Here is a 24,884-nt window from a genome sequence, read left to right as displayed (position 1 = left end):
CCAAACGATCGTAATGAAGATAACACGCCGCGGATTGTGAAAAATTAAAAAATTATGAACGAGGTTGCTTGACTGCGTGTCACGTTTGTTCTTTGGCGGAATAATAAAACGCGTTAGTTTATTTTGTTTACCCTTAGTGGCTTGTTTATATTGTCCGAAGTGCATTTTATAAAATATAAGTGGTTTGTGAAAAGTTTGTGAATAGGTGGTCACTGTGTTTTGTGTAAATCAACTTTCGTAGGTACTGTGCGACCGTGAAGGTTGAGAATGTTACGTCATTTTAACACTAGTGGTGTCTGATAGGAACATATTTGTTTTTTCAAAAATAGTACCAAGTGTGGATTTTACAACGAGCAAATTTGCAATAGCCGAAAATTTATGTAAGTGTTTTATGATCAAAATATTTTTATGCCCTTTAACACCGGCTGCAGCAAGATGCCGCCATGTTATTTAAGTTTTGCTGTCAACTACTGCTCGAGTGCTCGCGGATAGCCCTGATACACTTGGGTATTTATCTTTGTTCTAAAACTCGTGAACGTATGTACGGAGAATTACATTAGAATTGACTGTTATCAGCTGTTGTTTTCTACTAGTACCTACCTACTAACTCTCTAGTGAGATGGTTTTGTTTACTGTGTTTTATTGACTGTCAATGTAATGACGTCATTCTGCGAGATGTCCACAATCCATTACATGGGGACTCCAAATTATTACATGTACTATGTGTGCAGATTTATAGAATTCCAATAGATATATGATTTTTCTTATCAAATAATTATTGTATAGGAATCCTATAGTGGTAACAATATTAAGGTTTTTCTTAAATAAATAAATAAAATAACAAAGCCATTTATCCTCAAATCTCATTACATTTCACAGTGATGTTAGTATTGTTAGTATGGGAATACATTTAATTATTTAATACACCTTAGAAACAAGCAATTTAAACTAATAAGAGACAAAACTAAAATCAACTATAAATAATTAAAACTAAGAATCAAACTTGCCAAAATTTAGCACCTGAAGTGCACTCATCATGTATGCAGCACTGAATTGCAATTAAAAGTTGTTGCTCGAGATTGCCTGTTGCCGTCCTAACGAGCATAGTGAAGCTGAGGTAGACCTTGCTAATCATCTCGGCCCCAAGGATGCCACCATTGTCTTGAAGCTAAACGGGATAGATTTGTCCCATTTGGCATTTGTTACTTCAAACAATAATTATATTAATTGTTTGCAGTAAAATTTGTTGATAATAGTTTAGCTCTCTCATTTTATCATATCATAATCACATGCATAATATGTGTTTCAGTAATGAGATACAACCAATGTTATAAAGTATTGATGATTATTAATTTGTATAGAAGATATTTTGATATTATGATATAAGAATATTTTTTTTTGTTTTTTTTTGAAAAAAATATTTGCCATATCTTTTAAATATAAGCAATATTTCCATTCCCCTTGTGAAGGCCTGCAGAGCCACTACATCAATAAGATGTCCCCCTCCTACTCTAGTTAGGAAAAAGTGTATTAGGAGTGGGTACGACAATAGTTCAGAGGTGCAGGGATTGAATCACCACCCCTCGGTAGTGAGTCCAACCTCTTTACTGTTGAGCTATTGAGGCTCTATTAATTTAAGAATTATTTAATTTATGAATGTATGAGCTATATTTCATTTATCTCAGCAGTTCCATGTCAGTCTGCAGGTTAAAACTATTTTTTCTCCTCAGACATTTTCGTCCATAGGCATAATTCATTTATTTCAATTAGGCTTACTTTACAAGCACTTTTGAAATGTCAGGTATTAATATTATAAGATAATGGTGATAATAATTAGTCGAAAACTTAAAATTAAATCTACAAGGGTTCCAAAGACACCTTGGTCCAAGAAGAGCCCACAACAAACTTAGCCAGGTTTTTGTCAATTTAGTTATAATATCAATCTCTCGCCAGTCAACCTGAAGTGAGCTGATGTGCTTAACAATAGTCAACGGTAGAGTTTCTCTCCTGTAATGACTTATTGCAGATCCCAGGAAAAAACATTCTATCTTTTCTTTTGTTATTGTTTATTAGCTGACGCCTGCAATTTTGTATGCTTGAAATTCAGTTTTTCACAAGTCCTGCAGGGACCATGGAATTTTAAGAAGGCTTTTTTATGTTTTAGTATTGTGTAATTAGCTATTAGCACTTGAGGAAACATAGTTATTTTAAAACATATTTTTATAGAAAACACACACTTCAATTTTATTTATATGTCTATTTGTCATATTCTTAGTTGTGGAGGTGTTCTTGGTGAAACCTGTTTTTTGCTAGTTGATTTAGCATTTCTTGTAGAGTGTCTGGATCTTTGGCAAACAGCACCAAGTTATCCACTAAACTTATGTGTGTCAGGTTGAATCAATCTACCTATATCTCTGATTTTTAGATGTTTTACTCTGTCTATACTCTTGTTCAATTACTTTTCTTTTCCCCATGTTATATTGTGCAATAAGTCAAATATAATGACTATGAGCAGATGGAGTTTAAGTCAGTTATGATAATATGTGATATGAATATTTCCCATATTCATATTTTTGATTGAAACAAGATTAAGAAATTGATGTAAATGTCAAAGAAAGATAAAGAAGCTCCAAGGTTCTTTTTCTTCTCAGATGTTTCAGGTAGTCTGGTACAGTTAGCTGAGTTGCAAGTGGATTGTGATGATGCTTATACTACAGTTTGTAATTCCTGCTATTCTGTTTGTTCATCAATCTCACTGTATTTGAAAAACCCTTGGTACATTGCTTGTATTTGCTTGAGTATATTAATCCTTTTTGGTATTATTTTGATAATGAAGTCACATGCAGAACCCCAGAGTTGGATTCCATATCGCAAACTGGTTTAGTGTAGCTTTGTAGAAAACAAGTTTGTCATCTACAAAGCTGCTACAGCCTCTTTAATTTCTCCCTTTTGCTGTAATATGTTGTCGCTAGATCATCTTTCAATGTATCTGGTGCATTTAGTATAGGGTAGTGAGTTGTTACCAAAGCTAACTGGATATTCACATATTCTCAAAGTTAATGTGATTATTGGAGCCATAGCTTGAATCCATCGGCCCATCCATCTCTGGGTTCTTTGCAGACTTTATTGCAGGATTTTTGATGCTCTTATAACATTCACAACAACAAGCAATGGTGTCTCTTCAGCAGAAGTTGCCACTGATACTCCATTTCTTGTGCTTGGCAACGTATCTTGTGATGTGAAAAAGATGTATTTTTGACCGCTAAGAGCAGAGTTGTCCCTGTCCCTATCTCTTACGTCCTAACGCAACAAAAGAGAGAGCTATGTCTTTGATACTTCCACTATTAGGCCATGGCCAACTATTGTCTTTTTCTTGTCTTGAGATATGTTATAGTGTGTCTCATACAGGTTTGGTTAGCCGATAATTTCTCATAATGGGCTGGCATTTCTACCTGTATTGTGCCGATAATTTCACATAATGGGCTGGCATTTCTATATCTTGGGACCCTAACATATATCGCTATATCAGTAACTTTAGTACTTTGAATTTGATAATAAGGGAACTATTATATTGTTACAGTTTTGCGAAGAGTACGTGAAAAAATAAGAAATAGCCACGGAGGGTCAGGATACGGCGCTGAATGGCGCCTATCGCATCCATGCCACATTTATGCAATTCCTGCCCGGGGAAAATGCAAGGTAATGTATTTTTAATTTATTCCTTTAGTACTCTAGTCATAGGGAAACAAGCTAGTGGCAAAATACACTTTAGCAATCAATGATATTAAATTTTTCTCAAGTTTTGATAAGATATATAATATAATATCACTATCAGCGTTTTGGTATTTTTTGAATAGTAATGATGATTGTGATGAAATTTAAACAGATATCTGAGATTTGTTATATTTCTTAATCTTTCTTTAGTACAGATGAATTAGAAACTAGTAGAATCCTGGTCTGGTCCTGAATATTAAATCCTATGCTACAGCCTTACTCGATGTGTATTGTTTACCAACAAACAAATTAGAAATGAAGACAGAAAATGCATGTCTTTTCATAACTTATTTATTTTAAATTGTTTATTGTATGATTATAAAATGTTATTCAAAATATATTAACTATATCTAATTGTTTTAAGCCTATGAATTTATTTTCATTAATTTATGAATGAATGAATTAATTAATTAAAAAATGAAGTTAATCATAATTATTGTTAGGTATGAAATGACTTTATACCCTCATTTTTAATTTGTTTGTTGGTACACAGCACACAATAGTAGTAGGTAATGTCAGATTGAACATGGTGTGTGGTCATTGAAATAATTGTTAGCCTTATGGGAGTATATACGTAAATAATGATGACTGAGGTTGACAGATAAACAAGCTTTCTAAGGCATGGGTGTGTACCACCCAATGGCTTAGCTACCTAGGAGCAATGCAATGGGGCCCTCATGCTCAGGGGGCTCTCCAATCCTTACCAGACAATCATGATCATGAACTGAACTTAGAAAATTTTGAAAACTAAAAAAGTTGATGAATATTTTTACTTGTTAAAACCTAACTAGTTAAGAAGGTAGTGGGGCCCATTTTTTTTTTGCACCAGGACCCTTGTTTACCTAGCTACGCCACTGATACCGCCAAGAACTTCCCAATCCCAGGTTGGTTGTGGGAATTTATATTTCCTAGTTAACCCTAAGTCTGTGACCCGTAACCTCATGATCAATTCTTCAGGCAGTTCAATTTGTTGTGTGACAAGTTCATTTCACTGAATCCAACCGTTACTACCTGATACCTGGTCTGTGATATATGCCAGTAAGTGTGCTCTATATTCTGATGTCAGCCATGCTATGTCAGAGAAGTCATGTGTACCATAGTTAAACTGTAGCTATTTATCTATAATCCTATACTATCTATACTAATATTATAAAGAGTTAAAGTCTGTGGTATTGTAGAGGGCACTCTCAGGATCTACTAAACCAATTTTTAAAATTCTTTTACCTCTAAAAAGCCACGTTATTTTGAAATCTATTTTGTCTCTTTATTCTCACGGGAACGGGAACTATGCAGAACGCGGAGTGCCGGCTAGTTTAGTTATAAGCAAGGAGCCTCTGACAGTGATAGGATATTAAAAAAAATTAAACATGAATAATTTAAACTTAAAATTAGCATGCAAAGGCGGCTTATAAAATTGAGAAATTTCTTTGTGACAAAGATGCTTGATGGCAATCAGTTCTGCGTTTATCTGCACAAAGCATATATGTCGTAAAAGATATTGATTGTTTGAATAACATTAACTGCTGAGTTTCCTGCCTTGATATAATCTACACTGCTTTAAGTTATTATTGAGTTTGATGGCTGCCTAAATATGACATAATAATAATAGACTCAGATGCCAAAGGACGTAAGGGAAGCTTCCCTTACGCCCTTTGGCATCAACTTCCTCAGAAACAGAGTAGTTAAATTGTGGAAAGAATTGCCTGAGAATGACGTGATAACCGCAAAATCACCAAATATGTTTAAAAACTGCCTGGATAGATATATGAAGCAATGAGAAGCACAAAGATATCCCACCGACCACCCGGACGTACACGTCGCACAGTTCGCGGATGACACCGCACTGTACACGACGGCCGTAGACCGGCGTTCCATTATAGTCCGCCTCCAGAAGGCAGTTACCATTATAGGCAAATGGTTCCGCCTCTGGCGGATAGCAATCAACCCAGAGAAAAGCGCAGCCGTGCTTTTCACTGGCAAACCGGTCCCCCGAAACAAACCCGGACTCAAAGAAGTCTTCCTTTACGGAGCTCCCATCCCCTGGCAATGTACTGCCAAGTACCTAGGTGTAACCTTTGACAATAGCATGAGCTTCTCCATGCACATCAATAAAGCGAAGAAAAAGGCTGCATACGTAATGCACCTTTATGCGATGATTAACAAGAAAAGCAAATTGTCTCTCCGTTCTAAGCTAACGCTTTATAAAACCACGACCCGTCCGATCTTGACCTACGCTAGTGTAGTGTTTGCCCACCGTCCCAAAACTACCCTTAAGCCACTTCAAACATTGCAAAACCGGTTTCTGCGACAAATCACGGGCGCACCGTGGTTTGTACGCAATAACGACTTTCATAGAGACTTAGATTTACCTTCAATAGCTAGTTATATCTCGAAACTATTTCGACAGAGCTGCCATCCATCCTAACCAACTAGTGGTTGAGGCCTGCAACTACACTCCCAACCTTAACGCTAACTTCAAGCAGAGGCGACCCAAAAACGTCCTTTACGATCCAGACATGACGACCGACAATGCTTCCCGGGTAACACAATCACAAGCAATCTTCGCCGGCGCGAAGACGAGGTCCCCGATATCTAAAGTCACCCGGACGTGGGTTTTTTAACTCACGATCTCGGGGACGTCCGGACTGATTCACTCAGATCACGGTTACACCCTCCCGAATGGCCCTCTAAGCCGAGGTCCGAGTCTCATAGGAGACGCCCTTAGAGAGTCATTCCGTCCTCTATCTTTATTTCAGCCTTCGGGTCTCATCAGGCGATGCTTCTGCGCTCGCCCAAACCCCCCGGTGTCGCCGTAGTGGTCACACATGGAGCCATCGGCACTTACTCAACACGCAAAAAAAAAAACAAAGATATAGGCGCACCAGCAAAAGCTTAGCCTATAATTGTAATATAATTAATATATAATATGTATTTTGTTATAGTGCTCAGTACTAAAGTAGTTATTGAATAAGTAACTATGTGGACTTGGCATTATCAGAAACAATGTGTATTGAAATGTAATGTATTTATTGTATGATTGTTCTCGTGATGCTCATTTTAATTGGGATAATCCAGCTTCAAGTCTAGAGGTGACGTTGAAACTGACCTAGTTATGATACTCGAAAATCGTTGTTCTACTGCGAAAGGTATCACGTTTACCGCAGTAAATATTACAAACCGATTTGGGCAATGACTAATGATAATTAGTATTCCTCGTAAAGGTATAAGGCAAAATATGGAGGCCTTGCTTTTGTGATTGTGGGCTGTTTGGCTGTTAAAGTGTTTTTCAGATAGCATTGGTATGGTGACAGTTGCCTTATGGCTTTTATAATACGTACTATTATCGTGAACCGCGGCAAACTTTCAAAAGACTTTTGACGCCCTCCGTGGCGCAGTGGTATGCGCGGTGGATTTACAAAACGGAGATCCTGGGTTCGATCCCGGGATGGGCAGATTGAGATTTTCTTAATTGGTCCAGGTCTGGCTGGTTCCCATCCTACTGGCATAGACGTACTGCCAAGCGATTAAGTGTTCCGGTACGATGCCGTGTAGAAACCGAAAGGGGTGTGGATTTTCATCTTCCTCCTAACAAGTTAGCCCGCTTGCATCTTAGACTGCATCATCACTTACCATCAGGTGAGATTGTAGTCAAGGGCTAACTTGTAGAGAATAAAAAAAAAGGTTTATATCGTCTTATGATTATATAGATAGGTTTTAGGAATGCTTTTTTCAAAAGTTAAGTTTTGCAAGATTTATGTTTACAAATATGGATGTATAATATAAAAGTATTCTCACTTCTCTCTAAAAAAGGCTTGCATAAATATACTCGTAAATTGCATTGTTTCATGTGAAAAGTGTTGAGAATTTCGATATAAACGTTTTGAGGAGATGAATAGATAAATCTGAAATTTTTTAACAAATAGGGAACTTTACCAAATATATCGATCGCTACAGCGATTTAAGGAAAACATAATGATTTACTTTTTCCCCAACTTAACTTTATTGCGGAGCTGTATCATGAGATTTGAAATTGATTTTAACTAGCAGACGACAGCGACTTCGTTCGCGTGAAATTCATTCTTTAACTAAATCCACAGTGACTGTTGAGCACGAGTCTCCTCTCACAATGAGAGGGATTAGGTTAATAGTCCACCATACTTTCCTTTTCTTTTTTTTTTTAAAAAAGAATATTTGCCATATTTTTTATAATATGACCAATATTCCCATTCCCCTCCAACTAGTCGGGGAAGACTGTGTTAGGAGTGGGTACGACAATAGACCAACGGGGCGGGGATCGAACCACTACCCTTCGGTGATGAGTCCGACCGCCCTTACCGTTGAGCTATTGAGGCATACGTAGAGAATCAAAAAAAAACTCAGGTATGCAGGTTTCCTCATGATGTTTTTCCTTCACCGTTTGAGACGAGCGATATTTAATTTCTTAAAATGCACGTAACTGAAAAGTTGGAGTTGCATGCCCCGGACCGAATTCGAACCTACGCCGTCCGGATCCAAGGCAGAGGTCATAATCATTGGGCTATCACTTTTTATGGAAAATACGAGTAATCTCAGTGAACTCTCGCCACACTGTACAAGTACTGTTGGCGAGTTGGTGCTCATTATGCTTATTCTACATATTTCCTACTTACTGCTACTATTAGTCCAAGACCCGGGAGCATTTTTACAATTGATTACTATCAATTTAATCTTGACCAGACGCTTGAGTAGCTTGCTCCTCAGATCCTGGACTACTTATCAGTATTAAATGAACTATGGTGTTATTTCTACGGACATCTCAGCTTGTAGACCTAAATGTAGATTCAGGGTTGTCAAAACAGGGTGTGGTGCAATTTTGGGTTTCTTTTACTTTTTTTTTTAAAAGAATATTTATCTTATCTTTTAAATATGACCAATATTCCCATTCCCCTCCAACTAGTCGTGAAAGACTGTATTAGGAGTGGGTACGACAATAGACCAACGGGGCGGGGATCGAACCACCACTCTCGGTGATGAGTTGTGCTGTTGAAGTTACTCGTAAAGTTGGGTGGATACTAAATATTCGTGACAATATTAGTATAATTGAATATTTTCTCTAGTCCGATACCTGTATACAAAGCGTTTTCGTGTAGTGAATATTTTAAAATATAAATTTCCCATTACTTAGACAATAAACTGTGTTTCCGATATCAGTCGCATTGTTTAAATGCAATACCATTAAATTCTATTCAGACAAAGGTAATACTATTTCTGAAATTTAAATTCGCCATTGACGCCCTTCCGGCGGCGGTTTTAGTGAGTGTTATAAGACTGTACTCTCCATATTTGATAAAATGTGGTGTTTTCAACCGACTTCAAAAAAAGGAAGGCGTTCTTAATGCGACCCGTATGTTTTTTTAATGTTTGTTACCTCATAACTTCGTCATTTATTTTAAAAATCATTTTTTGTTTGAAAGAGAATACTTGCAGATTGGTCCCATTTAATTTACACGAAAATCGGTTCGGTTTTTTTTGGACACACTAAAAACAGAAAAATAAAATCTTTTGCTTTAAAAAGTGAAAAATAAAATCGTATTTATATACTTTCTATTCATCGGTTTAAAGGCGGTGCCAAAAAACAATATGAACTTTAAGAGCCTGTTTGTCATAGCGCCGCCTTTAAACCGATCAATAGAAAAACATACGTTAGGTACGATGTTATTTTTCGCTTTTCAGAGTAATGCTTCTTTGAAGCCGGTTAATTTTTTTTTTTGTTAAAAAGATTTTATGTTGTATTTCAAATGCTCTTCTTAACTATATTTTCTATAGTACGTTTTCTAGTTTACGCGTTTTGTTATTTCTATAACTGTTATTTATACCTGTATGAGCAATTTGAGCAAAGATATTTTAAATACTATCCAATTAGAGCCTCAATAGATCAACGGTAAGAGCAGTCGGACTCATCACCGAGGGGTGGTGGTTCGATCCCCGCCCCGTTGGTCTATTGTCGTACCCATTCCTAATACAGTCTTTCCCGACTAGTTGGAGGGGAATAGAATATTGGTCATATTAAAAAAAAAGATATGGCAAATATTCTTTTATATAAAAAATATAAAAAAAAAAGTTATAAATGCGAATGTAAGTTAGTTTGTCTGTTACCTTTTCACGCTTGAACCAGTGAACCGATTTGGATAAATTTTGGCTTAGAGATAAAGTGCACCTTGTAGCAAAATATAGATTACTTTTTATCCCAGAAAAATCCATGGTTTCCTTGATATTTTCAAAAAACAGATAACAAACAAACGGAGTCGCAGGCTTCTATATTCAGAGTACTCTCATAATAGGCCATTTGACACTTCTTTAAATGGTCTTAAATAGATCATTATCGTACTACTAGATTGAAAAACATTTTTCATATTTTTTCGAGACGTGAAAGTTTTGGTTTTTAAATATGTTTTTCATCTAATGTCGACCATGATGGTCTATATTTCAACTTTCAAACGGAGCGTATGTCAAAAATATTAGTTATCAATAGTACCTGAGTATCTAGAAGTCAACAATTAGTTTGACGTTTAGTACATCAAGTGACGTTGTGACGTCACAAAATGACGACAGCGTATTTGACGTTTGGGAAATTTGAAAAAACATGATTTTTAAAATTAAGGTTTTTTAAGAAATTCTTAATTTTTTTAATTAATAATGACAAATTTCGGACCTTTATCCATATACTATGCGAAATTATTATTGTTTATCTATTAGATTTGAAATGAGTCTCACTCTATTATTTGTCGAGTAAATATTTTAATAATATTAAATGATACACATGTTATTGATAATGTTAGAGCTGGCGAGTAGCTATACAGTCGTATCAGTTATCATGGCGGCGCTGGGACGGCAGCAGAGGCGGTCGCCATGACGACGGTGGCGCTGCGTACTTTGAATGAACGGCGAGATTGCGATCAATTGCGAGCCAAGGAAGCCCTCGCCCGTATTGCTTGTCTCCGCGCATTCGTGCTGCGCATTCGTTCGCGCCCAGAGAAACACGAGGCGCCCAACGATATTTTATACTACAGATATGGCACTGAAGTTCGTTTCATATAGTAGAGCCTCAATAGCTCAACGGTAAGAGCGGTCGGATTCATCACCGAGGGGTGGTGGTTCAATCGCCGCCCCGTCGGACTATTGTCGTACCCACTCCTAATACAGTATTTCCCGACTAGTTGGAGGGGAATGGGAATATTGGTCATATTTAAAAAGATATGGCAAATATTCTTTTTAAAAAAATGTAGGATGGTGCAGGTGACAGTTCGTTTCACAGTTGAAAGTTTTCCGCGATTCACTATCGACTTTGCTATCGAACGAATCGAACGATTTTGCTATCTGAAAAACACTAGCTCATCAAAACTGAGGCGGGCAAATGTGCATAATTGTCTTGATTTCATTTTGTCGCTTATTATACAACCATAGGCATATAAACACATAATACTAAATATTGTCTACAATGTCGAGTTGTGTATTTAGGAAGTGTAATGTAGTATATAATGGTATACTACATTACACAAAATAATTTTGCGCGCTTAGTGGAGTTCAGAACACTTTTTTGCGGTGATTTTGTAGGCACGTAACATATCTATAGTATAAAATAATCATAAGAGGCACCATTGTCCGTAGTAGTCTTCAACACCCAGTTCAGTTTATAAATAAATTGTTAGCGAACTACTTATTGCGAATATGGAGCTTTCATTTATTTTATGACAATAAGGCATTCACGCGAAAAGATACACGTTTTATTAGAACTCTATCCTTTATATTTTAATAAAGGAATCAAGCAAGCAAGAGTTGGTCTTGTGCTTGATTCCTTTAGTCACACTGCTGAGCTCGTGTCTCCTCTCAGAAAGAGAGGAGTTAGGATTGTCCACCACGCTGGCCCAATGCGGATTGGCAGACTTCGTACGCGCAGAGAATTAAGAAAATTCACAGATATGCAGGTTTCCTCACGATGTTTTTCCTTCACTGTTTGACACACTTAATATTTAATTTCTTAAAATGCACATAACTGAAAGTTGGTGGTGCACGCCCCGGATCGAATTCGAACCTACGCCCTCCGGAATCGGAGGCAAAGGTCATGTCCACTGGGCTATCACGGCTCTTAACGCAAAATTCTTTTGTTAATCCAAAAGATTATTTATCTGGGGGCACGGTTTCTTTAATTTGCCACTCGTTACACTGTTCAGGATCTATATTCTATTAGATCAGCGTTTCCCAAACTTTGTTCTACTGTGACCTGGTAAATTTCATACTCCTCCTTCGTGATCCATTTGAGTTTTTGGCTTTTTGGACCCATTATACTTACAATCCGCCCGTCGAGCGATCATTATTGTCTCGTTAGTCAAGAGATAAAATCTCCTAGTGCGAGTAGATACTTTTTTAAAGTCACAGCATTGCCTCCATAATGCTGCGACCCGGTATTTTTTTTTGGCGATCTGGTGCCGGGTCGCGACCCACCTGATGGGAAACGCTGTATTAGATCCTTGAGTAATGAGACCGGTCATGTTATGCCATACACTGAGACTAAATTGTAGGATTTGTAGAGAATATAGAACAAGGATTCACGCAAAACGCTATACGCTATGATAGAATCGGAGAGCATAGTGTAAGGGCTTGTATAGAATTGGCTTTCCATGAGACCTGATAAATGTTTAATACAGTGCAAGCATTCGCATTAGCTTTACTTGACAATGTATATGACATGACAATGTTTTAATGGGATTATTCTTCACGACAAGTGAAACAATACAGCTTTACTATTTTTTTTACAATAAGAATAAATTATCTAGAAATACCAAAAATCTTATTTCTTATTATTATAACAAAAAATTAAATTCTTTGAGTGTGGCTTTTTTATTGGATGTAGCTGCGTTTCTGCCGAGGAGCTGGTCGAAGCTATTTGCGAGCCAAATTCGGTGAGGAATGTTTACTAAAAAAAATAAAACTAATTTGTCAAAACATTTTTTAGTCTGTCAATATCGCAGATGTATGTGATTGTAAAATTGATTTACGGTTCGTAAAAATATTGTCAAGCATTTCATTAACTTACAGGGGAACTCGTATGCAAAGAATTCAGATTCGTCGAATAACTTTCGTCCCTAACCGGTAGTTGAGCTCCTAGAGACATACAAACTTTACGATTCAAAAGTGATTGTAAACTATGACTTGAAATAAAGGAATTTGATTTATATTAGATTTTTAGATTGGCGATTTCTCAGATATTGCGAATCAAATTAATAGATGTGTAATGAAATTTAAAATAATTCCGATGTGTGAGTTAGTACCTCGTCCCCCTCAAAAAAATTACAGACAATTTTGTTGGTGAATTTGGGTGCGACGCATCTCCATATCTAATTCCTCTATGGTCCGTTTTAAATAAAACCAAGAGTACGTTGTCTAATATATGTTTTATGATATGTTCAATCTTTTAAAACCGCATGAGAATCAGTTTAACAGCTTTAAAAGCTTAGATTATTATTTTATTTATTATCTTTTCTCAATAACTTAACTAATTAGTAATAAGTTTTTTGAGTCCGACTCCTAGTTCTAAAGATTACTGCTCTTTAATATATGAATACATATTATGAACGCCTTGTTTGAATATAGTTAAAAATCTAGGGATTTACTAGCAGACGCCCCGCAGTTTCACCCGCGTAGTTCCCGTCCCCGTGTAAATACGGGGATAAAACATACTACGACACTCGCAAATATCGTGGCTTTCTGTTCGGTAGCATAATTGATTTAATAGATCCAGAGGTTATCCTAAATCCTAAATAATATTACACCTTAATAATATTAGTATAGGTTAATGCATTTAAGTAATAAAGTCTTTAAAATATATTTTAATAGTCTACGCTTTGATTGACGAGCCGAGAGCAGTGCTCTCAGGATTTAAAGGACACCTTAGGTACACTACGAAGTTTTACTCTGTTACAGGCGATTGTTTCTTATTTAATATAAATTTTCTGCTTATTCCGTCAATTATTGGTATAAAAAAGATTGCATTTGATGTACGTACAAAAGTTATACTAAGAACTATAAAACTAGGATAAACTAAAAGTTTAGTAATACTGCTTAAGGGGCTTTCATGAAATAATTATGTACAGGCAGTACTCTTTCCCTCCCCTTATTGTATGTACCTATAGATAAAACGTCAGCATTAGGTCAATGAACTAGTAGTACATGAGCGAGACTCGGAGCTGTGAGGGTAGAGCCACGCTGACTTTTCTCATAATTACGTATGTAGGTACCTACCCCCTACCCACTGCTCCCAATGTGAATAACATCTCGTTTAATATCATTATGTTATGATTTTTCATTTGAAATGTTATACCTATAATGCTCAATTCAATTACAATTACACAGCATGACGTCTACTTTCATTGGCAATTGCGATATCATCTGCTATTATCTTTCAATATTCTCTACACAATAAGGTATCTAATTTCAATATTTAATCGTCATCAGAAGACGAATAATGTTTACCTATAGTTAATAATTTATTAATGATCGTTATCATCTCCTTTCCATTATCCCACTTAAGTGGGATCGGCAAAATATGTCAATCTTCTCCATTCGTCTCTATTACTCGTCGACTCATCATCCACTTTCTTTGCACACATGTCCTCTTCCACACACTCCAATCATATCTTCTTTGGCCTTCCTCTCCTCTTGTGTTCTTCCATTTGCAAATTCAACATTTTTTTAGTAATATGACAATAGATTTAGGACATTTCAATTTTAATAGTAATTTGGTAAATAATTATATTTATCTTCATAAAAATTAATAAGTGGTCTGTGTCATTTCACGTTTAGTATTGCTTTTAATGTTAAAATGATGTTTTACTTTTCGTTTATTTTTTCTATTTTCCTGTGTCGGAAATTTCCATAAGTTCTTCGATTTCGTTCAGGCAGGAAAATAAAGCAAAAAAGATTAACCGAAGGAAGAAAGGTTCTGTTTAAGTAGCATAAATCTTTTTAAATCAAGTAATTTTCCACGTACACGTTTGGAGTTGTCTACGAGATTGTTAGATGTTTTGTATGTTTAGTAACTTTCTTACCATTGCTTACTCTAAAGATAAGTCGTATCTTTCAACATCGTTGTATATTTTTTGGAAACGTGTATATCAACATATGGTATGTCCTCGTGGTATGAGCAGCATTTCAGAGGGAAGAAGAATCGTGACCTTGACCCTGGGAGCATAGGCCTAACCTGCCCCAAAAGTGTTGGGTGAAAAGTTTGTGGTCGATATTTAAGATCGCGTCCGCGCACGCGCCTCGTCCGCCGCCCGCCCAATCGATCTGCCCGCCCACGTGACGCAGCAACGCATTTGCGAGGATTCCTCTCGGCAAACTCGCCTTTTACTTTCCTAATGAATACGTAAACAATACATAAGCACTTATCACAACAAATATTTAAATAACGCTTTTGCGTATTATTTTTGCAAGACTTGAATTTACAGATGTCGAAATTGAAAATGGAAAACAATATTTATTTATGAATAAAACTTTTTTAGGTGATATTGTCCAGAAAATCATTTATTAAAAATAAAACAATCTTAGGATTCCGTACCTCGAGAGGGAAAAAGGTAGGCTGTCCCTTTGTCTGTTGTCAAGTTAGTGGAGGTATAATGGATAAATTTATATACTCAAGTATGAAAAATTAAACATCTCCCTCCCCAAAATTTTATGCCGTAGACTGCAAATTCAAATCCGCTCATTCATTTTGAGAAACGTCAGGTTATGATGTTGTAGTAATAAGTAAAGTCGAAAACTTAAAATTGAAAAAATGAAAAATGAAAGAAATAAACTTGATAGTAATAATTTTGAAGTATAACGATATTGAAGCAAAGAGGCGATATTTATCATACAAATGCAAAATGACCAGTCATCATCATCTTTCTATTGCTTATCTCACTTGAGCGGTGTCGGCAAAATACATAGGTATTTCAATCTCTTCCATTGGCTTCTAAAATTTGTTCCTTTAAACGTACCTTCTTTCACACACTTCAACCATCTTTTCTTTGCTCTTCCTCTCCTCTTTCTCGTTCTTATACATTTCAACATTCGTCTGGTAATATGAATTTCATTCCTCCTCATCACATACCATACCAAGTTAACCTAGCAAAATGGCCAGTGAACAAATTAAAAAATGGTAACTCCAGATTTGCCGTCGTATTCTCGAGACGTCCCCATGTTTGTCTCTAGAATACGACGATATTATACGCTTCATGCACAAGGTCGAAAGTGCGGATTACTACTAGTGCTACTAGTTCAATATTGTGGGTAAAAATTAGCACATTTTGAAAATTCTCGAGAGGTCAAAATTTCTCCAAACTGCAGAAATAATCACTGAATCAATGAAATGTATGCGAAATAAAAATAGGTGTACTCACTTATACGATGTACGTGGTACACTTATTTAATTTTAAGTTAGAATATTGAAAATGTTCTGTATATTAAACATTTATCATTTAAATTACAGTCAAAAATATTCCAAGTAGACAATGGTTCTTTTGAGTATTCAATACAAAACAATACCCAAACTTATAAATTTAATATCTAAAAGAAATCTTGTTACCTTTCAATTGTCTAATCTGATCTAAAATTTTATCAATTTATAAAAAAAGTAAATCTTCCACCCCTTAACGGTATCAGATTAAAAGATTATAAAATCCACAAAATGATTATAGATCTATTGCAGTCATTGAATATTATCCTTAAGCCAACAAATAGTTACAAAAACCATGAAGTGTTGTATTTGGCGGAGGTTTTTAGGAATACCGATGAGTAATGTTTACCTAGGAATATAGTTGTGTCATTTATGGAACTGACCGTTACAACTTAGCAAGTGATCGTCGCAAACGCTCTCATGAATTGTGAAACTTTATTGACAGGCCCACAGTAGCGCCCGATACAAATAAGACTTTACGACACTTGACTTAACGACTTAGACAAAAGGATTTGTACAAGGATTTCCTCGTTAAGGAAACCTGTACGTTTGATACTTCTAATGCATGGTCGCGATCGCCTCGCTAGAGAATTTTTTAGAATAGTTCGCTAGAAGCTTCTTTGCATATTGCTTATCATAAACAACATCAGAAACTTCTGATGATAATAATTAATGATGCGTAGCTTTTCAAAAACTTTTCTGAACATTTTAATAATGCACGTCGGAACATGCAAAGACGTTACTCATAGTAAATAATATTATTCCTAAAGTTTCCAGCGCTATGTTTTTGGTCGTAGTTGAATAGTAGTCAAGTCAATTCATTTGTTTTCATTGCTGAGCGCTGACAGCGCAGATGTAATTTGCTTTGAGCCTCGCTATATGTCGCTGAAGACCTACGCCCTATCTAGATCAAAACATATTGTCTTCATTGATTCTCAATATTGTGTTACGGTATACACTTGGTCCCACAGCAATATATTTACCACTTTAGATCTCATTACTCATTTCATTTCGTTATATTAAAGATTTCCCCCGAGACGGAATGTGTCCTTTTGCATCAGTGACCTAATAGGCGTTAATATCGAAAACGCAAGGCCTTTCGTTCTTTGAATATTTATAAAGAATATTATGTTTAATTTCAACTACTATAACTCAATCTTGTTAAAATTGGTTTCGCGAATCTTGTACAATTGTATGTGTTTTATAGAAGAAGTAATTGATTGATTTTAACTTTTTTGGTTTTACTTTTAAATATAAATTGACATGTTTGCTATCCTAATATTTGGAATGTCAATATGTTAATAATTACTTTGGAGAACTTTACTATAAAAATTAATACTTCCTCATAAAATTATCTCGTGACCTACTAAACTTGTATTGGTCCTCGTTATGGTATTTAATATATCTAATTATTTAAAATAATCTTAATTGAATTCATTAGGCATGTAGTTTGTCACGTGATAACAACGCAGCTCCTCAGTCGGTCAATGTCATCTGTAATATGGCTCGAAGTATCGGTATCTATTTAAAAATGGTATGCGAACGATGTGTGAATTTGACAGGTTAACATATTAGGGCATAAATGGCCAGTAGATGCGAAGACACCGGCGAAGCGGAATTAGAATGAAGTGCGCGGCTCGGCGCGGCCGTGTGCCACGTCATTGCCGTGACCCACTGACACACATCCGCGGGGCCGCTTGCACCGATATCTGCACACGCCGCGCGTGCTTCGCCGCCTGCTCTTCCTCTACTGCTCCTTTATTCGTAATACTTCGATTTGTATTATGTACTTCACTGAACAATGTGTGTTTCGAAATTATTTAATCTGCCAACGCCATTGTGCTGTACGGCCGATCTGTATCGTCGCTGTTTATGAAAACACAAAAAGTTATCTTTCCACTTTGTTGATATAGTATAATTAATGAAAATCGTTGTGTAATCATGACATATTTAAATTATGTTGAGTCAAAAGTAAGTCACGGTCTGCAGTTTGAACTAATTAATACAAGATATTTGATATATAAATATATTATTAATATCCCTTTTTAACATAATATCTTAGTGTTCTGATGTTACATTTAGCGTTTTCTGTAACAAGAAATGATTATTATTCTCAAATAGGCATTAAAACTAAAATAAGTTATGCAATTCGTTGACCTTGTTATCTAAATTGTGCACTTGACACGAATACTGTTCCATTTCACTTTCATGTCTATAGATATCTAACTACTCATTGCTAGCCTCGTCTTCTGACGTATGTTGTGTGATAAACTGTTGGAAGGGAGAAAAATTTACTCTTGACAATGTGTTGAATATTAAAGTAGCTAAGTGCCAACATGATAAATTAATAAAAGTAACGAAAGAAACATTGTACTATTTATATGTACGTCAAGTTCGACCTTTAGTAAACAAATTAAATAGTTAATAAATTTTAATAGATTGTTCGGTTAATAAATAAATTTGTTTATCATAATTCCAATAATATTCTTTCGTGCGCGATCGGCTCGCCTCGTCGAAGCGTAGGGCCGTCGCCTGGAGCCGGCGACTGAAAGGGACGCACGATCGCGCGGCCGCAAATGGCGTGGGAGTGAGTGGCGCGGCGATACGGCTGAGCCGGAGCGGCCGCCCCGCGCCGCCGGCACTGCGTGTCGTATCGCGCTGCCGCCGCACCGTGTTGATAATTTGTGAAGTAGACAAGGATGTATGTATATGTATGTCTCGTCTTTCAGTTGACTTTCATCGTCGTTTTGTAGCGAACGTTTCGCACGAGCGTCGATAGGAAATTACATTACTTTATTAGCTGCGTAATAAAGTCGGTGCATGTTCTGATTATTCAATTCTGTACGGCTACGTACTGTGACGCTTCGACATCTCGGTTACTGTTTGAATTGTAATAAGACATTGGAAAAAGATCTGCTTGAAAATAGCGTCGCAGCGAGCGTGGCGCAATGCAGTGTGTGTTTGGATGCAGATATAAATTGTGTTTGAAGTTTTCCCATGGATATTTTCGTTTCGATAGGGGTGCAAGTGTCAGAATTTGGTGCAATCTGTAATCATGTTGCCCATGGTGCAGACAGAACCTGTGCTGTTTAATTGCGCGGCTCACTCGGCCGATGGGGCCTCGCCGACGGCTACGTTGCCTCCCTCGCTGACACCGGATTCGGAGGTTGACGGACTGGCGGAATTCTTATACGATATTGATGTGGCGGTCAATACTTTTTCAAGGTAATCAGGAGCACAATTTGTCTATAATGATGAAAATTGCTGGCGTGTTTTATTTTGTGTTGGATCGAATAACAATATTAGCAATACGATGTCTTGTTTATGTGTCTTATAAACATACTTTGAATCTAGTTGAATCTGTATCGAGATCAACATATTGTTCACTTATTTTTTCTGATTTGACTCGTTTTCACTAAAGGATTGTCTTAAAGCATATTTATACAGGTATAGTTATTTTGGCTTTTATTAGTTAAACAACATTAATAATAACGATCTACATTTCTTTATTATGTATTAAAACATTTCATAAAACAATAGAATCCTTTCTTCGATAAACAGATTCAATTGACCGATTTAGTCATATTGAAAAATTTTCCTTTGAATTTTCTAGGCGTCACGCGAACAGCCTAGTTGATGATCAAACACAAACTCATTCACAAACAGTTTTCTTTATAATACTTGGAACGTAGCACGCACAAAATAAATGTAAAGTAATCGATCATAACTTTATGCTACAATTTATATTTTCTAGTTCTTCTTTAAGTCTTTCCCACTTAGCATAGGGCTGGAACTAATTTATTCCAACCAGCTCAATCCCAAGGCTGCATTAATACACTCCAGGACAGATTAGCAGCCTTCAACTCTGCTTCCAAGTAGCCTTTAGTTTGCCACGTCTTCGCTTGCCTCCTTTAGGATACCATTTGAAGGACAACACCCGATGTTCGACGTAAATAGCGAACTATCCAATTCCATTTTACTGCGTTTTATTCGTTCAAGGATAGGAGGTAACTTAGCTTTAGTTACTATTAGTATTACGTTATTGGTACTTCTGGATAATACAATAACGCTAATCGCGATATCGAGCGAACATTGGAATAGAATTGTAAAATGGCTTGTAAAATTTTCTTTCTATAAAACGGCTTTTCAATTTCACAATCTCGCAAACTAATTGTCCAGTCTTTATTATTGGATCTTAAATCACGCCTTGTGGCGCCTGTGCCTTAATAGATTTAGTTAATTGACTTTTTAATACTCCTTATTTTGTTTTTCGAAGTTGTTCTTCATTTATTTTCTTTTCTTTTTTTGATTTGTCTAATATATTCTATTTTGTATTTTATGTTTTTAGAAATGTAATCAATAATCTTTGTCAGTGAAATTTGTTATTTTACTTGTGAGAATTGTTAATCCTCATTGTTTTCAGAATGTTTGCTACTCGGCATTTCTTAAACGGGTTTTTACTAATTTTCCATTGTTCCTCTTTAATAAGAATCACTTGACCGATGGAATGTGGAAGTAACGAGTTAATATTATAAATAGAAAAAGATGATTACAAAAACAGTATTTGATAGTATTACAAAATTTAAAATTCTCCACAATTAAAATGCTTTTAAGTGGATTAACGTGTATTTAATTTAAATAGCCATGTCCTCTAGTTTGAGACGAATATGTTTTAGGACAAACTCTTATTATTTTATTATTTTAGTAAAGAGGTTTTGAGCTTAATCTGCCTTAAGGAAATATTCTATCCTTAATTTAATGGTTCTAGCTTGAGTAGTTCGGGATCGACGTTGATTAATTTGCTAATCAATCACTCTGCCAAGTTATCTGTTTTTATGTGAGCGAGCTGAAAATTGTCTTCATCTTCGTCCCTCTTTTTTATATTAATTAAGTATTAAACAAAACCAATAGACGGTATACCGTATTGCAAAAAAATACGAAGTATTTTAGGATCGGAGAAGCATTTTTTTCTAGTTATTTTGAAAACCTATCTCCATTCGAGATATTTTCTTTACTTTCAGTTTTTCACAGCCTTGCATAATATTATTGCTTACGGCGTCTACCAGTCCGTGACTTGTGTTTTTTTTTACCGTGTTGTTGTTCTTTATCCCTATAGAGTAGGAAAGAGTCGAGACATTATTGCCATTGAACTTTTGAATTTAAAACAAGATGCCTTAATACTACAAACAGTTATAACTAAGTACTTAAGTACTGTAATTTCATATTACAGATATTGTCCTTGTTCTGTCTAGCTCTACTACTAGAAGTGGAGAACGAGAGGCTTGAAATCTAACTTTAGACCAACATTAATTTTTGTCAATTAAAAAACTTGAAAGGAAATTCGTCATCGACGAAAAGGCATCGATTATTATTATTGTATCAGTTTGTTTTTGTAGAAACAATATCTTTAGACTATTAATTTATGGAACAAGAAGAAGATAGTCCACATCACATGGCAATATAGTCGCGCAAAACAAAGAAGAATTTGACACTGCAAAACTGAGAAGATTCCATGGCGTTAAATCCTCTAAAGCATCAGGATTACGAAAAAGAGGTTCATCAGAATCATCAAGCAGGTCAAAGTATGTTTGAAGGTTCCTTTCGGTATTAATAATTCTCATATCTTGTATATCTTGTATTGATGTTGTTCGGTATCTTTTCTGATACAAAATGTACAAACACGTGACTGTAAGGTAAGTAGGTAGGTATTTGTCGTTATAAAACGTGTTAACTAAGCGGCTTGATGTATTTAAACATCAGCCATTCACTTTAATTTAATGTCTGTCAATATACATTACGAGTAGAATTGTATAAGCGGCTATTGGATATAATACAAAAATATTTTTCATTAATCGATTTCTAAATCAACATTATAAAATACAAGATTTTAACAATAACACTCGTATTTCAAAAAATGTTAACAATTGCAAATTCTCATTTTGATAATTTAGTTTATTATGAAATAAAGGTTTCATTTTATGTTTTTGTCATTTTTTTTCTGTAACATTCTGGGCCTCAAATGGTCGAGTTTCTTTGAGATTTCTTTATCTGTGGCTACAAGAACCGAATCAGGTGGTCATGTGTAGTCAGCTGTGACATTATTTAATTACATTTAGATTATGTAACATTCGTAAGAGTCAGACGTAAAATCGCATCGTAGTTGAATTCGATTGTTTATTAAAACGTGATATAGGTATTTGCCCATATCTTGATTATGTAATGTAACTGTCAATAAAACTGATTAATAAACGACAATAATTTTGATACTGAGCCTACTTTGTAATTTTGAAACTGTAACGGTTCATGCATAAAATCTGGGCCCCCCAATGTATGTTAAAAGGTCGGTCTCTTTTAATCATGATAAATAATAACCATCATAAAAAAATCCAACTGCTATTGGTTAAAATCATATCGAAATCAAAGTACGAAAAAAAATTCAGCGGAAGACTTTAATTTACCATTATAATAAGATTTTGAGCATCGTTTCTGACCATAATTATAATCAAGTAAGTTCAAGCAGGTCGTCAAAACGTTCTTTACGATCCTGACGATGACATAACGAACGACAATGTTTCCCAGGCAAACCCAAACACAAGCTTTCGCCGGCGAAGACGAGGTCCCCAATATCTGACGTCACCCAGACGTGAGCTTTTAACTCACGATCTTGGGGGCGCCCGGAGTGATTGATACACTCAGGCCAAAACACCCTTCCCGGACGGCCTAAGCCCGAGTCTCAAAAGAGACGCCCTTAGTCGTTCCGCCCATCTACTGCTTCTGCCTTCGGGCGCCATCAGCTGATGCTTTTGCGCTCGCCCAAATCCCCGGTGACGCCGCTGAGGAAAAAATCAATCAAGTACTTATTCAAGTATACTGCAAATTTTATATTTCTTTAGCTACTGGTATTGTAATTTTCCCAGATGTAGAGTACATAATTATTATCTTATTTGTGTGATCATCGTGTGACACTACAATGTGATTGGTTTCGTCTGAGCTTACATTGATAATGTTATGATTCAACAAAGGCAAAGTGCATACATCGGTACTATATATTATTATTATACAGTTCAGTTATTAATTAATTAAACTGATAAATTGACTCGATTGTGTGCGTTAATATTTTCAATACGTTGCGTAACGTAATCTTTATACAAGCCCAGCCAAAAATTGACATTTTATCTTTTCTAGTTGCTTAAAAGTTTCTATTATTATTCATGATTATATAATCACTTGTTGCCTAGTTATTCAATAACTAGCAGACGCTTGCGACTTTGTCCGCGTGTAAACCCGTTTAGTAGTTTTAAAGGGGAACAATTCCGTGACACGTGATTTTACATAACTCTTTCCGTTTACGCAGCGCACGCAATGGTAGTTCTTTAAAAGAATATGTTCTCCCATTTTTGCCACATTTTTCATTGAGAGTCAGCTCTTGTAAGTCTTAATATAGCCTATTATAGCCTTTCTCGGTTAATGTACTATACAAAACAAAAAGAGTTTTACAATTCGAACCAGTAGGTAGGTGTATTTACTTCGGATTGTTTTAAGTTTCTATCATTTGATAGAAATAATATTGCTTTCTTCAATTAAGCGATAAAGTCGAAGTACGTATCTAATATTACGAATATATTGCAAATGGTGATGATCCTCTTAGAATTAAATTTCAATGCTACTCTATAAAATCTTCAAAGCTTCACGGTTAAGGGATCGGACTCGGCAATTCTAGGGCTCGATTTCTGAATCTACGACTGTTGTCGTAGTCACTCCTATCAAATACACTTGATGAATTGTTAAGCGGTCTGTCTGTGAGTCTGATTTGACCAATCCGTGTGTATAGATAACTGGTAAGTGAAACTTGGGTAAAACATCGTGTTATTGTGGTTCTCAGCAGTATAAACAGCGAAAGTGGCTGCACGAGCGGTTTTTACGCTGGCGTGCCAGTATTTCTTCATTATCATTAACATTATGTATTAAATGTAAATTATTATTCAATTTTACACACTAGCCTAGATATAACGAAAGTCAAGGTTGTACACGGTATTTAAAAAGTAATAAATTTAGTTATTGGTCGCTGGACTTTTAGTGGGTAATTAACAATAATATTTCACACGATTTTATCATTCAATGGGTACATAACTACATACCAATTCTAATTGGAAGCTTTATTTTTAGGAGTTATCTGTCTCCTTATCTCATGGAGTAGGTACATAATAATCTTAAAATAGGAAAGAAGCTGACAAAAGTTTGTAATCTAACAAACTTAACTTTTGTAGAGTTTCTATAAACCTGTTTAATCTTCTATTTACAGTTTGCATTGATTTCATTACCTACCCAAAAGCGTTTAATCTCTTTGAAAATTATTTACTCGCAACGGTGTAAGGGGGAGGGTAGTACTAGTCAGATTTCCCAAGTGGCAACCTCATCTGCTCGTGGTGCACCCTGCAGACTGACCGACTAGGATCTGGCGACCAATGAATGGCGGTATGACCAACCCGCATGCCTAGCGTCATTCTTTGGGCATTATCCTTTCATGCAGAGGTGTATCAGAGGCTACCGCCATATCAGCCGTATCAATGATACGGGGCCCTCAGGACTACAGGGACCCCTTGTGAGAGCAAAAATTAGTAAAATGTAGGTAGGT

General features: G+C 35.9%; 1 protein-coding gene across 8 annotated transcripts in view; it reads left to right on the top strand.

The window, feature by feature from the left end:
* Positions 1 to 24,884, top strand: part of LOC112054767 (uncharacterized) — a 73,013-nt gene continuing 48,129 nt past the window's right edge. For 4 of the 8 annotated variants that reach the window (XM_052889890.1, XM_052889915.1, XM_052889882.1 and 1 more), the window contains exon 1: positions 18,978 to 19,474. In XM_052889890.1, coding sequence (XP_052745850.1) covers positions 19,305 to 19,474 — 170 coding nt within the window. In that variant the 5' untranslated portion in view covers positions 18,978 to 19,304. Of the gene's footprint in view, positions 381 to 3,580; positions 3,700 to 18,977; positions 19,475 to 24,884 lie in introns of those variants that run through there. The other 4 variants (XM_052889898.1, XM_052889934.1, XM_052889919.1 and 1 more) reach the window with 4 other exon arrangements.

Source organism: Bicyclus anynana, chromosome 3 (assembly GCF_947172395.1).
Source record: "Bicyclus anynana chromosome 3, ilBicAnyn1.1, whole genome shotgun sequence".
Taxonomy (NCBI): Eukaryota; Metazoa; Arthropoda; class Insecta; order Lepidoptera; family Nymphalidae; genus Bicyclus; species Bicyclus anynana.
This window is presented reverse-complemented; position numbering and strand designations above follow the sequence as displayed.